Below are 14818 nucleotides of genomic sequence, written 5' to 3'. Positions count from 1 at the left end.
CTGCAGGAAACATTCGCAAAGCTCAGGAGAGTTGCAAAGACATTAGTGGTATTATGGTGGTTATGATAAAGACCGCTTTCCTTCAACAGAATAACTGGAATAGATGAGGCCCAACATAAGGCAAAATAAGGGAGCTTCACATGGATCTTGCTACGATTTTGAAGCCAATATAATGTAATTTAAGATGAAAATGGAGAAGATCAACATGATACATGAGAAATTGGGCATTGTTTCAGGTGTATGGGCACGTGTTTTTCACAGACACACAGGTGTGTGATGTGAATGAAACACAAGCACAGAAGAGCACATGCCTAAAGACTGGCTAAATAGGTCATTCGCAGGGCGGGATGTGTAAAATAGGCAGGACGATGACATCTTCAACATATGTATTCATATCATGTTTATGTGTTTGCGCTGAATGGCACTTGGCCCTATAGCTCATAAGGGGGGCAGGTGAGCAGCTGTGAATAACAAACACCTGCAGTCAGCTCGGCTCTCAGGGCTCTGCAGGGCTGCAGCTGTCTGAGTATGACACGTGAGGCCAGGTGTTTGATGACGGCAACATGGTAAGGATGGAAAAAAAACAACCCAACCATATAATGTTCCTATATGCTCATACACAAACATCAAAAAGTACTGAACACTTTTTGACCTAGATGAAAAGTCAGGGATCACCAAAGTTCAGAAAGACAATGAATGTCTGCACCAAATTGACAACCCATCCAAAATGTGTTGTTTTCACTCTGAACTAATCAGTATATCTGGAGTTTTGCAGCATTGTCCAGTATTGATCTTCTTCTGGCGAAAGGCTTGTGTGACCATAATGTAAACTGAAATATTAAAGGTATCAGTACCAGATTTTGACACAGAGACTTTCTTTAAGAAAGGGCATCAGGAGTAAGGTTCAGTGGAAGATATCTACTTTGTTTGCTTGGTAATCCAGCTGGCTCGCAGATGTGTCTAATGCAGCATCTATTTTTTCAGGGTACATAAGAGAAATACATGAAGACAGTAGAGCTAAGGAAAAAAAAAACAGCTGCAATTCTTGGCAAATACAACTGGGCAAACTGCTTCTGCAGAGGAAGATCATGTGATAAAATTAAAAGTTTCAGAAATGCTACTAAATGGACCTTGTGTGTTTTGTCAACTATATGAAGACAGATTAAAAGTTCATAGGAAAGAAAACAAGTTGTTGGTTATTTCGCCAATCACGCAGCTGCAAACTAGACATTTGTTAATTCAACCCACAAATCAAATGAGCCACAAATTGGATTCGTTTTCAGCTATTTCTTCTTGCAGCTTTGCATATAAACTTGTCATTCTTTTGTAACATAGCAAATTGAGGGCACTATTCTTTCACTGCTTTTTTTCGTATCATTAACAAATTCCATAAAAAGACCAAATCCAAGAATGACTGATTCAAAATGCAACTTTAAATTTGTGACCATTTCTTTTTTTTTTTTTACATTTATGTCTTCAGCAATGGACTTGATTGAAGCCACAGAACGGATAGTGAACGGTCGTTTTTGGTCTTTTTTTGTGATTTATTGACAGTAAGAAAAACACTCTTGACACCTCCTTAAATCAGTTTAAAAGCCAAAGAACAAGAAAGAAGTGGAAGAAGTTGTGTCTTCTGATACATGGTCAACATATTAAACTCATGTTTTGTTAGATCGTCTGCAGTAAAATGAAAAGTGAGGGGTTTATCTCGAGTCAGAGCAATTGTGAAAAAAAAAATGAAAAAAAAAAAGTGTTCAACAGACCACTTTTAATCTCTGCAACAGTGAACACACCGTTTTGGAGCTGTCCACACCACTGAATGCCTATACTCCAAGTCATGCCTGGTGCATCACAATTACCCACACAGCCCTGCATCAGACCGTGAGTTGACTGTTCAGTTCATGTGAATGTGGTCCACAGCAGCAGCCGATGACAGCTTAATTCCTGGGCTGGGCCCCCCTCCTGCTGAGGCCCACCGTTTGTGTGAGCTGACAGACGGAGATCAGAGGAGAGACGAATGGGAACCCTCCAAGTATGCTCAGGTTTCTGGGCGCTGTGAAAAGATTTGTCCAGGCCATTCAGATCTGACGGGAGTTTCCCATGTTTTTTTTTTTTTGTATAAGTGTTTGGATAATAAGTCCCTCTATCTTTCTCATCTGTGCACACACAACCGATACATTTAAGATGTTGTATTTAGTTTAGATCCTTGATGCCAACAAAAAATACATGAAACAGTGTTGAACTTTTCTCCCGTCACAAAGCAGAGAAAGAGGGGTCCCAGCCAATTACTTTGGAAAAGGCAGGAAACAGGTGGGGGAAATGGAAATGGGGGTAGAAAGAGGGGAGTGGGATGAAATGAGCTAGAAAGAGGGGCGACCTCAGTTTAAAAGGGGTTGGGTAATAGAGGTTTTGGGGCAACATGAGCAACTGAAGTAAAAGGGGTAAGAGGGAGCAGAATAAGAAGGATTAGGGGACCTGTGGGAAGAAGGTTGCACTACTTTGATAGAGGTCAGAGCGTGCAGAACTCGAGGAAACAGGCGAGGCAGGGCAGCATTGTTTTTCATCTAATTTTGAGATAAGTGCTGTTTTTATACACGTACCTAAGGAATGTGGTTAATGCAATGTTGACCTTCTGAAGATGACAGCGGGCAAACCTCTCTCAAGTGCTGAAATGACAAGAATGTGCTTCATCTTCCTGCTGATGAGTAACGCCGTTTCAGTCTCCACACAGTTTAATGGGTACAACTGTGATGCCAACTACCACAGCAGGTTTCCAGGTAAGAACCCACCATGTAACAATGTTTTCTCTTTATGATCCTGTCATTCTGCCTACATGTATGGAACAGAGGTAAAACTTTAATACATAGTTCATAACACATTATAACACACTAGAATGTAGTTGCAAATATAAGTAAATATCAAAGTGTTTATTAATGCATATGTCAACAAATACTCGCCCTAAGGCGGCACAGCCTTACACTTAACTGCCTATTTACATGCACAAATCATTCTCAGGCAAACTGTTTATGAAAGCATTTAAATAGAGAAAAGACAAATTATTAAATATGATTACAACTATGTTAAATTATGTTAACAAGGAATCATTAACAGTATTAGATGCATCACAGGAGGATTTTTAAAGGAGAAGTTGTGCTTTTTGACAAATACTTAAGCAGAAAAATTTCTTATATCTGTTATCTACAGTTAGATTATAATGTGTTTTACAGTTTTAATGTTACCGCTTATAGTATTTAGCACTAAATAATGTACTTTCTATTTTACCATACTTATCTAATGGTTTATTCATAAAACAAATAGCTTGATAAAAATGGTATACCTTGTTATACATTTAACAACCAAAAATAAATAAATGATTCTGTCCTCCAGAATTTTATTCCTGGCAATGTAGGGAGGGCTTTAAAATAGTTAGGAAATGATATGGTAAAAACCTTTTTCTAAAGAGGTTTTCCTAATCTCCTAAAACTTTACTAAGAAGCTTACTGTAAAGAATTGAAACTACCTGAATAGACTTTCTTTTTGGTATCTAAAATCCTGCCTATGGCCCTGTTAGATAAAGGATAGATGGATAAGGAGTTACAAGTGCTCGCAAATTGCTTTTGCGAAACAGGCCCTAGAATTCTACAGCTAAATAAACGTGTTGTTAACCTTTCCTCCAGGTGAGCGGGACATCAGCGTGTACTGCGGGGTTCAGACCATCACCTTGAAGATCAACTTCTGCCCCGTGCTCTACTCCGGCTACACCAACGCAGATTTGGCCCTCAACGGTCACCACAGTGATGCCCAATGCCGTGGCTTCATCAACAACAACACCTTCCCCACAGTGGTCCTGTTCAGCATCAGTCTCAGCACTCTGGAGGCCTGCGGAAACAGCCTGGTGGTAAAGAATAAATAAACACAAGACATTGGGTTTTAATAGAATCAATAAGCAACTTCATGAAGTTGTTTATTGACTTGGGAGAAGACAAAAGTGACAATGCTGAGATGTTTCTCTCTGCAGGTCAGCACAGCCTACGGGGCCAATGCCTATGGGAACATGTCTCTGGTACAAATTGGGAATGTCTCCGGCTATATCGACACCCCTGACCCACCGACAATAATCAGCTACCTGCCCGGTTTGTTGTATAAATTCAGCTGCAGCTACCCACTGGAGTACCTGGTCAATAACTCACAGCTGGCATCGTGAGTGGCTGCCAAAAAAAGAGGAGTTCAGGAGTTACTCAATGGATTTGATATTAAGATTTATTCATTTAATTAAGAATTTGTTTATTGTTCCCCTAAACTATGGTGACAATTATGCCCCTGGTTTTGGTATTCTAAGAACCATTAATATTAGAATATGCATATTTTCATAATAATGATGCATTCCTATAAACTGTCTCTTTTAGTCATGTAAATAAATAAATAAATAAATGTACTACAGCTTTATCATAATACTACATCACAATTTGTGCTTTCAAAATCATGTTTATCAAGTGAACATCCACAAAAGATGAATAAATAGCATTGAAGTAAATGTGCTGCATCTCTTCACAGCTCCTCTGCTGCTGTTACTGTAAAGGACAGCAATGGAACATTTGTGAGCACGTTGAATTTGATCCTGTACAATGTGAGTACACAGCTGTGTTCAACTTATTATATACAGTAATTTCCACTTCAATGCATGATCTTTGAAGCTTTGAATTATGAGGTTCAGAAGGATATGTTTTAATGTCCATGATCTTTGATTCAGTTTTTGTTTTATTTTAATGAATCTGTTAATTATTTAGTTATCCAGTTAGGAGGATAATTGAAATATCATCAGATTTAACCTTATAAATTGTGATTTTTCATATTTTTCTTATCAAAAAATTCACATGAAAATGCCTAAAACCAACACTGAATTGAATGTTTATTTAATTACAATGAACGTGGGCTCAGTGGTTTATTTTGAATCCCAGAAACATTGTTCTGCTGCAATAAATACTCACTAGTGCACAAAATGTATATTAATCCAAACCTGAAAATAGTTCCCACCGAATGCAGTGTTTACAAACAATGTCCTGTTTGTGTAATGTTTGCTAAAAACTGACATGCCCAGCTATTTTAGGGAATTATGAAGCCTTTTTAAAAAAAAATCAAAACATATTCGTGACATGTTTTTAAAGAGTTAAATCTTCAGCAGGAAGAAATGGGTTTGGGGCTGACAGCCACAGACACGCTGGTGAGGATAGAAAGTATTGAGAGATGGACTAATACACTGTTGGTTTTAGTCTTAACAGGATTTACTAACAAAAATGTAGAATATCACCAGCCTTATCTTTTAAACACTCATTATATCAAGACTGAGCCTGTCTACTAATTGTAAGTTTCTAATTTGAGAAAACAAAGTGAAAAACTAACCTTTTTATTTTGATTTTTCTCTCCACTTTAAACAGGATTCGACATATAATCAACCTCTCTCTATTCCGATGGCTGGACTGGCTCTCAAAACCAGAGTATTTGCAGCTGTAAAAGCCACAAACTTAGACAAACGGTACCAGATAACATCTGATTATTCGCTGTTCAATATTGATTTTCAAATGTAATAAATCTTTTTAGAAATATTGCTCATGTAGCAGACATTTTGCCATTACAACTTCAGTGAAGCCGGAATGATATTTTGTACAGCATCTTTCCCACCATCATTTTTACAGATTTTGTAAATTTTTCTATGGTTTGCCTACATTCATTATGCCATTATGTTATTATACTACATGAAGGCGCCAGTCTGCAGCAGAGAAAGCCCAGATTTGTGCTTTCCCATGTGCAGTTAGATCTCTATCTTCTATCCCATCTCAGTTTTGTCTCTGTGCAGGTGGAACATCTTGATGGACTATTGTTACACAACCCCCTCAGGGAATCCTAATGATGAACTCCGCTATGACCTTTTCTTCGGGTAATCTATCCTATTTTTTTTTTTTTTTTTACTTCAAGATGATGACTTGATAAACCACAAAAGGAAGTCATTACCTATTCAGGCTGTCCAAAGAGCTTAGCCCCATGAATGCTACCTTGTCAACGAGTGCTTAAGCATACATGTACAATTTATCATTTTGTGTGTGTATGTACATGTGTGTTGTACTCTTTTGACACAGCTGCTACAAAGACTCGCAGACGACAGTTTTCGAGAATGGGAAGAGTCAGATGGGACGTTTTTCGTTTGAGGTTTTCCGTTTTGTTAAACACAGACACCAAAAGATGTCAACTGTGTTTTTGCACTGCGTCACGAAGCTTTGCAGGCCAGATGACTGTATCATGCTCATGCCAGTAAGTGCCAGTAAAAATCGTGAACCTCAATTTGTGTGTCAATGAGTACTGACATATGATCATGTGATTGGCAGATTTGTGGGCGACGGCGTAGGCGGGGTGGAGAGGAGAGCCTTGACTCCCCACCTGCAGCATCTGGGAAAGCTGTCATCACCGCTGGCCCAATCATCACCAGGAGTGGTATGAACAATAAACTGACACTGGTGGTTAACTGTAACAGGTTAAAGGAGTAGTTCCTATTTGGGGAAATACACTTATTCATTTGATTGCTGAGAATTAGATAACAGTATTGACACTTCTCACAATAATTTAGCATAGTTAGCATAAAGACGGAAACCGGGGAAAAAGCAAGGCTGCCTCTGTCTGTCCTATACCATCACCTCTGAAGTTCAATAATTGACTAATTTGCTTCCTTTCAGACTGTTTGGACATGGTTAGCTTAGCTTAGCAGGGGAAAACAGCAAATCATATAAATAATATAATCATATATATATATATATATATATATATATAGCATTCCACATAATCAGAGTGCTGGTGGGAACCACTGTAAAGCCCCTCGTTAACATTACCAAAAAGTCCTCTAAGCTAAACGACAACATCAGATGTTTTAACCAACCTCCAAATTGCTAACGCTATGAAGCTAGCGTAGCTACTTTGTTAAAAAAAACAAATCCATCTTGTTTCTCACGGAAAACACCGGCCTCCCGGTTGAAAAGCAACTTACTATCCATCCAACCACCCACTGGAGTACAACTTTATAGCTATTTATTATATGTGACTGTCTTTGTCATGTATTTCAGTTGTACGGCTACAATAAATGTAAACATGAGTCATCATTTTGTGTGTCTAAAACAACCAAGGGCAAATTTTTTTGTGGAGGACAGGCTCGTATTCTCTGTCGTCAAACTGGCTTTATATCGGTATCCTATCTGCTCCTGCCAGCATTCCCCGCCGGGTCCTGGGCCTGAAAACCTCTTCCTCCTCCCAGTGGTCCAAAACTCCTGTGCTAGCAGTGTAAACACTCCCTGGTGCTCCGAACTCCCAGTCCAGACAGCAAGCAATAGGAGGATACACTGAGCTAACTAGCTAATGGCAGCTACAGCTAGCAGCAGTTAGTGGTAACTTTGGTGATATACCGCCCACTATTTGTTTTGAGTATGAATTCGACAGGTGGCCATCATTGCACCTTTAAAGAAACCTGATAATGTGTTAGTGAGCTTTAGATATTTTGTTACCTTTGGACAGAGCCAGGCCAGACTGTCTTCATGCTAAGCTAAGCTAGCAGTCTCATGGCTGCAAGCTCATATTTAATGGCCAAATATGACAGTGGTATCAATCATCTTCTCTAATTCTCAGCAAGATAAGACGCAAATAAGGATATTTCTGAAATGAAAAACTATTCCTTTAAATACATACACAAAGCCATTGGAGATTGAAGTATTTGTAAAAACAATTCTAATACTTTAAAAATATTTTTTCAGATGAAACTCGTGTCAACAACTCCCAACTTGGTAAGCTCCCTTATGCAACGTTACAAAACATAAAAAAGGTTTAAAATGCCACCTGTGATGGGTGTAAACATAGCAGATATCCAAGAAAATTAATGACCGAACAAAAAGGTTCCACTTTTCTTTGTGAAAGAACAATTTATTATGTTAAGGCTACGTCAAAGAACATGTCTGTTTCTATCTTCTGCTTTTCCTCATCTTTCCATCCTCCAGAATCTGGTAACCCCTCCGAGCATATGAACCCAGTGACCAGCGCTCTGATCTCAGGCGTGGTCATCCTGGGCGGGATCAGTGTGTGTCTCTTCCTGCTGTCAGTCCACCTCCTGCAGAAATCCCGCCTCCCAACAACCACAGCCTCAGGTGTTTGGAACCCCAGCTTTAAATGAATAAACATGTATAATGTATATAACATCTTGATACTGACAATATGTGCCGATACACATGTTGGGAACACAGACTTAAACAAATGGATAATGTACATGTGTGCTTTCCTTTGTATACACATTATTAAATGTGCATATTGTATTGTTTCAGGTGTTGTGTATTTATTTCATTCAATATCATTATTCTTGTTATTCATTGTCATCCATTGTTCAGCCAATGACAGTGTTTGCAAACGATTTACACCCATAACGATGCAAATGCAGTAACCTTCATCTTTAGAACTTGTAATAAAATACGGCATCAGAAATGCGTGTGTAACGTCCCCTTTCTTTCTTTAATGTGAGCCATCACCTCACAATTCTTCATTTCCCCCCCACATTAGCTTCACAAACGCCAGCTGTGTTTGATGAAAATTAGTTATTTTGTCAAATTAGATCTTTGACAAATTTGACAAGTGGCTTTGACAAGGCTTAAAAAAAAAGGCTGAGGCATTGTTTTTTGTTTTACTGTCAAAATGCATAGCATTTACCACATTATAATCCTGTATGTTAAAATCAACTAATCATGCAGTGTTTTGAAATCAACGAAGGGGATTTCTTTTCTTTTAAACCCAATAAAGTTCAGAATACTCAATATATTTGTGGAAACTGATTACCTCAAACCTTTACAGTAGTGGTAATAATTTGAGTAAACCTTAACTTAAATATAATAAATTTCTTTAAAACAAACGTTTAATTTCTGCATTCTAAATTACATTGATTCACTGATGCTTATTAAAAATTAAATTCCACTAATTCTTTACTCAATAAATGTAATTGTGCACAATTTATATTCAGAGGCAAAGTATTGTGCTAGACTCAAATTCTAATGGAAACTCTACTACTAGTCAACTTGAAATTTACAAGATACCCATTTTCAGATAGTCCTGAAACATAGGAATACAACTCGAGTTCCCTTTGTAGTATCAAAACCCTAAACAGCTGTCATTTCTACATTTGACACAAAATAAGGCACATCTTGCGTAAAGCTGAATAGACCAATTGACTGCTTGATCAGATAATTAACCAGCAACAATCAATTTGTTTTCATTCTTTTTGTAATAATGTTTTATTATTTTTGATTAACATTCTCCATTTCCAGATTCTTAATGATTTTTTTTTGGTGTTAAGTGATAACTTGAATCTCTTGAGCTAAATAAAATTTCCTTTTACTACTTACTGTGTTGTGAAAAAAGCAACTATGCATAATTTTATTCCATGAGCAGCACTTTTACTTAAAAGTAAAAGGGAGCTTTAAAGGTGGAGTTTTATGGAATCATAAGCAATGCAAATTGTTAAGTAGACGAGGTAATGGAACAATCAGGGTTTCTGCAGGTTTCACCTGGTCAAATATTTAAGACCATTATGAATGAAATTTAAAACCTATATCATGACTTAAAGAAACAAGGAGAATGCAGTCACAAAATTACTTGCAGAGTAAATCAATGTATTCAAATTAGGGTCGAGAGATGTCTACAATGAAACACCGGGATGGACGATGACATCGATAAGCTACGTAATTAATAAGCTGGCATGCGGTGGACCTGCTGATGTGAAAAATGGATCACCAGTAGAAAAAAAAAAAAAAATGAGTTCTGCGTCTTTGGCAACTTTGTAAAGCTTAACCTACTGCTGATGGATAAACTCAGGGGAGCAGACAGGGAGACAATAAACTACACCCCAAAAGCTAAACTTGCTAAGTAAGTCTGCTGGGGTTGAATTATAACCATTAGGTCTGGGAAATTCATTTGGTTGGTTTTGATACTCTCCACAGTGACTTTATATTCATTGCGCAGCACCAAGCTGTTTTGAGCCTCACCACCTTATAATGGCAGGAACACACATGACCTCAGAATCATTACAGATTCAGTTCATTTTTGCCTTGTCTTAATTTACTACTTTATACATTTGTAGAAATTAACAAATAATAGGCAACATGAGAACCACCTACCTTCTGTATTATAATCATTTGTACATCAAAATCCAAAAGAATAATCTCATTAGCTTAAAAAGGACCAACGTTAGTTTGCATCCCTAATTTGCTTTAACATTACTAACCTCAGCTACTCCGTAGTCAACACCGTCCTCTTTTTAATTTAACTATCAAGATGTACAGTAGAAGACAGAGCTGGAAACCGGACAACTACGAGGCCATTCAAATACATTGCTAGAGACTGGTTTTAAGCCCTAAGATCTGTTTTTCCATCCAAGAACTGATCAGGTTGCACTTCCCCATAGCTGAAGAATAAATCCGTTTTATATCTGTGGTACAATCCGAAAGATTTGCAGCAGTAACACGAAAGCTGCCTGTTGGTCTTTGTAGTCGTAATACAGCAAATTATATTTGGACCAGCGATAGAAAGAACTACACCACCACGGGAGGAAAAACCATTCCGAGCACTGCGGGGCCATTTCAATGAGCATTACATGGACGCTGGGAAATAAATACCCGTTTAAAATTATTTAAGACCTAGAACACAAACTTTTTGAATGTAAGACTTTAAGGCCTGGAGATGGGGCTACGTACCGAGGCCCTGCTGGAGGCGCTCTCCTCCTCGTTGTTGGGCGGAGCCGCTCCTTCCCGGGAGCGAGGCGTGGAGGCCGGAGCCTTACGGCAGGACTTGGGAGGTTAGGTCTAGGAGTCTTTGTACTCCTGCAGGAGGAGGAAGTGACATCAGCCGCCACAGTGATGTCACCCGTCAGTGTGTGCGCGCACCTCATCTTGTGGACCTCGTCACAGCTGGCCTGAACGTGCTGCAGAGCCTGAAGGATTGGGGTCTGAGTGTAGACTGGCAGTGAAAGACAATCAGCTATCAATATCTCCTGAAGCGATCAATAAGCCTGTGTGTACTGACAGCTGTTCTTGGTGTTGCTCAGGCTCAGCCTCAGGTTGTCCATGAGCTCCAGGATCTGTTCCAGGGTTACTGCTGTAACTGAAGACTGAGGACACACAACCGCTGTTCATCAGGTACCCAGAGACAGTCTTCACCTCTGTGCTATCTGTCCTCATTCATTTGTCTTCACCTCTGTCCTCATCGTTCCATCTCTGTCTCAGTCTGTCTGTCCTCACCTCTCTTGCGGCGCTGGTTGTTCTTGATCAGCTGGGCCTTGATTTTCCCAGCGTGTTGTCGTGATTGGTGTCTCAGGTGGTGGTGAACTGGTGACAGGGACAACTCAGCACTCTCTTCACCATCTTCTCACTAGGCCTGGGAAACAGACGTTAACGGGGACCCAGGAGTCTCTAAGACGAGTGTCCAGGTGTGTTCCTGTCATACCTCTCTGCAGAGCAGCAGCAGCAGACAGGACATGGCCTCCGGGTGTTCTAGGAACACAAAGACAAGAGTCAGAGGACTGATCAGACTGAAGGTCAGGGACCCTTTCCTGGACACCACTCACCTTTATATTTAAGGTGCTGCAGGATGGGGATGATGGTCTCCAGGGGGACGCTGTGAGCCAGAACAGCTGCTCGAAGCTCTCCCAGTCTAGAGACTAAACTGTGGCCACACAAAGAAGAAGACACAAGGACAGGTGGACACATGAAGAAGACGCGGATGTTGAGCACAAAGTCCTTTCTGAACATCACCAGGCTCCCCATCATCATGTGACACATCACCTCCTTCAGCTGCAACACCGAGAGACCTGCTTACTGAACACAACCTGGATCAGAACCAGAGTCAAGGTTCTGCAGAGGTGAGTCCTGATCAGCGGTTACCTGTGTGAGGTCACAGCATGGCGGTGATGGTGGGATGAGGTTTCATGGAGTGATGCATCACCAGGACGGCCGTTTTTAACCACTATCGATACATTATTTGGTGACGGTTATTTGGAAAGACCAGACCCAACGGGCATGAGGTAGGACTGCACGGCATGAGGAAAATATTCAATGTGCGATAACATTGTTATATAGAGATGATATATGACTTCCAATAAATAAACATATTGAAGTGTCCATAGTAACTGCGTGGTTGTTTTAAAATTATTTATTTAACTAAAAAAAAACTAAAAATTTAATTTTCCAGTAAAGAAATATGCAATTCCACATAATTTTGGAACATTATTACCACATCTGTGAACAACAATTAGAGTAAGATGTTAATGGAACTACACCCAAAACCTACACTTGCTAAATAAGTCTACATACAGTAATGAGCATTGAATAAGACACATGCCTTTGGTGAGACCTGCATTCGATTTCAATTGTGACACATGCATCAATGTGTCCCTGAGCAGACACCTAACTTATAGTTGTTCCAGAGGCGTGCCTCCTTTAACATATATAGCAATTGTAAGTTGCTTTGGATAAAAGTATGAGTTAAATGACTAAATGTATTTAGTATACAAGTGGAATACACTCCACCTGATTCATTTTACTGGCCCCACCTCCATTTCAGCGCTAAGGCCTGCTGACTTTGCTTGGTGTGTATAAGGCAAATGCTGCAGCATTACATTAAACTAACTTACACCAAAACTCGAGAAGCAGAGATAAAAGAACCAGTAAAGTTGCAGCTTATCAATAACAGTTACCAACATTACAATCTTTAATAATTTAGCCCTGGGGCTCATTTAATACCAATCCCTAAAAGAAACATAAGTTTGTCAATACCACCACCTATAGCAATGTTTCTTTAACTTAACATTACTGAGACAAGACTGTCAATTTTACATTTACTCATTTGGTAGACGCTTTTATCCAAAACAACTTAATGTTAGCTTCTCAATTAATGGCACATTTAAGCTAGCCATCAACTCGGTCACTTTAGCCCTTCGGAATTCTGTTTAAAGATAAAACCAGCCAGCTGGAGTTTATGGTGAACATCAATATCAAGTTATTCTACAACACTGTTTCTGTTAAAATACAAAACAGTGGATTAATAAGCAGGAGAGACTTACCACAGTCCAAATAAATGACGGGACATTCCATATGCGACGTCGACGCTCGTTTTACTTTCACAAAGCGCGTGTTGCCGCTTATATATAGATATATGACAATCCACGTGACCGATGACGTCAGAACTTTCCACGTCATTAAATCTTGGCGCCAACTGATGCTGAAATATGAAGGGGGCGTGGCGTGAGCGAGGGTGCGACCATAGGGCGCGACTGGAGGACCTTGACGTCACCATTGGATCTAGGCTGAATTCAGCGACAAAATGTAGCAGAACATATATTTTAAAGGGAAACGGTAGTTGCTTGTACACACAGTTGTGTATGCAAGCACGCTGATTTTTACTGCATTTTTAACCGCAGCTGTGTTAACAAATGTGTTGCTGCTGATTCGGTAACACCTCTGACATGCCCACCAAACGGGAAGCCCGTTGCCCAATGTTGATTGAAAAACTGTTAATTAATTACTAATTTACAAAGTTAGAGAGAACCCAGCTTTCTTTACAGTGCTCTGAAAATGTTTTTTTCTGTTCTGTGACTTTATTTTATAACCATACACTGGGATAACCGGAGGCAGTATGTGCAGGCAGTTTGCCGCATTCCTGTTATGCTAACGTTAACTAATGTAACATATCACCAGTGGCTGAAACCTTTCCAGACAGTCGTCAACAATTATGATCTTTCATCTGGGGCTGCTCCTTGTTATATGCGCTTTGGTCTGGTAAGTGAAAAAGTTCTGTTTTCAGGCGCAGAAAGGCTAACGTTAATGTTACTTGAAGTTAGCTGGCTAAGACAATGAGGTAGCGTTCATGTTCACTTTGCACTGAAATGCTGTAACTTATATCTTACTTTAGTCCTGAAACGTTACTGTGGAGACAGTCAAGCTCTGCCTTCATATAAGTTAACAAGCGGTTTCTGAACGCAGTGTTTGTAGTAAGATGTATGGTTCCTTAAAAAAGTAAAAGTAAAAAATATTCATAATGTGGAACATAGAGCCCAGTTTCACTGATATAGTATAAATATGATATGAAAACACCTCCAGTTGGGAGATTTTCAAGTCAGATCAGTTGGAACTGTGTAATTATTAAGTAATAATAATAATAATAATCTTTATTTGTAGAGCACTTTTCAAAAACAAGTTACAAAGTGCTTTAACAAGTGTAAAGACAATACCCAAGAGACAAGATAAAAGCAAGAAAACATTGAAAAGACTGAAATACAGATAAATATAAAATTAGTAAAATACAATAAAAATAAAAGGGATAAAATAAAATCAAATAAGACCGGGAAAGGCTCTCCTATAAAAGTATGTTTTAAGAAGGGACTTAAAAGAGTTCACTGACTCAGCCGACCTGATTTCCTCGGGCAGGCTGTTCCAGAGCCTCGGGCCCCTGACAGCAAACGCTCTGTCCCCTTTAGTTTTCAGTCGAGACTCTGGAACAGACAACAGACCTCTGCCCGAGGATCTCAAGGTACGTGCTGGTGCGTATGGGACTAAAAGGTCAGAAATATAACAAGGCGAGAGACCATGAAGAGCTTTAAAAGTAATCAATAGAATTTTAAAGTCAATTCTAAAACATACTGGGAGCCAGTGTAATGAAGCTAAAATAGGAGTAATGTGGTCATATTTCTTTGTTCTGGTTAAAAGCCTGGCAGCTGAGTTCTGGACAGTCTGGAGTCGATCAATAGATTTTT

At 39.3% G+C, this 14818-nt stretch overlaps 1 protein-coding gene and 1 long non-coding RNA gene across 5 annotated transcripts; one reads left to right on the top strand and one right to left on the bottom strand.

Moving 5' to 3' along the window:
* Positions 1 to 1761: 1761 nt before the first annotated feature.
* LOC123986187 lies at positions 1762 to 13269 on the bottom strand. Of its 4 annotated transcripts, XR_006828811.1 has the most exons (6): positions 13130 to 13269; positions 11636 to 11733; positions 10767 to 11561; positions 3667 to 3892; positions 2601 to 2829; positions 1762 to 2053 (listed from the first exon to the last, which is right to left on the bottom strand). It is a non-coding gene; the product is annotated as an uncharacterized LOC123986187 (long non-coding RNA). The 4 variants fall into 4 exon arrangements; XR_006828812.1 differs by lacking the exons at positions 1762 to 2053; positions 2601 to 2829; positions 3667 to 3892 and adding exons at positions 7930 to 8193; positions 11952 to 12097 and having other exon boundaries at positions 13130 to 13234; XR_006828810.1 differs by lacking the exons at positions 1762 to 2053; positions 2601 to 2829 and having other exon boundaries at positions 2913 to 3892; positions 13130 to 13263.
* zpld1b (zona pellucida-like domain containing 1b) lies at positions 2654 to 8260 on the top strand. The gene is made up of 10 exons (XM_046074318.1): positions 2654 to 2777; positions 3678 to 3898; positions 4019 to 4200; positions 4555 to 4627; positions 5436 to 5533; positions 5855 to 5935; positions 6135 to 6306; positions 6381 to 6486; positions 7791 to 7820; positions 8031 to 8260. The coding sequence occupies exons 1-10, from the start codon at positions 2672 to 2674 to the stop codon at positions 8201 to 8203; spliced, it is 1242 nt and encodes a 413-aa protein (XP_045930274.1). The 5' UTR covers positions 2654 to 2671; the 3' UTR covers positions 8204 to 8260.
* Positions 13270 to 14818: the final 1549 nt, after the last annotated feature.

Source organism: Micropterus dolomieu, linkage group LG17 (genome assembly GCF_021292245.1).
Source record: "Micropterus dolomieu isolate WLL.071019.BEF.003 ecotype Adirondacks linkage group LG17, ASM2129224v1, whole genome shotgun sequence".
Classification (NCBI taxonomy): Eukaryota; Metazoa; Chordata; class Actinopteri; order Centrarchiformes; family Centrarchidae; genus Micropterus; species Micropterus dolomieu.
Note: the sequence above shows the minus strand (reverse complement) of the source record. Positions and strands in the feature narration are given on the sequence as shown.

What these genes read in the sequence shown, in the direction of transcription:
- zpld1b (XM_046074318.1), top strand. Translation starts at nt 2,672, where the DNA reads ATGACAAGAATGTGCTTCATCTTCCTGCTGATGAGTAACGCCGTTTCA. An exon ending in GCCACAAACTTAGACAAACG is followed by an intron (nt 5,534 to 5,854) that starts GTACCAGATAAC and finishes GTCTCTGTGCAG; the next exon opens with GTGGAACATCTTGATGGACT. An exon ending in CGCTATGACCTTTTCTTCGG is followed by an intron (nt 5,936 to 6,134) that starts GTAATCTATCCT and finishes CTTTTGACACAG; the next exon opens with CTGCTACAAAGACTCGCAGA.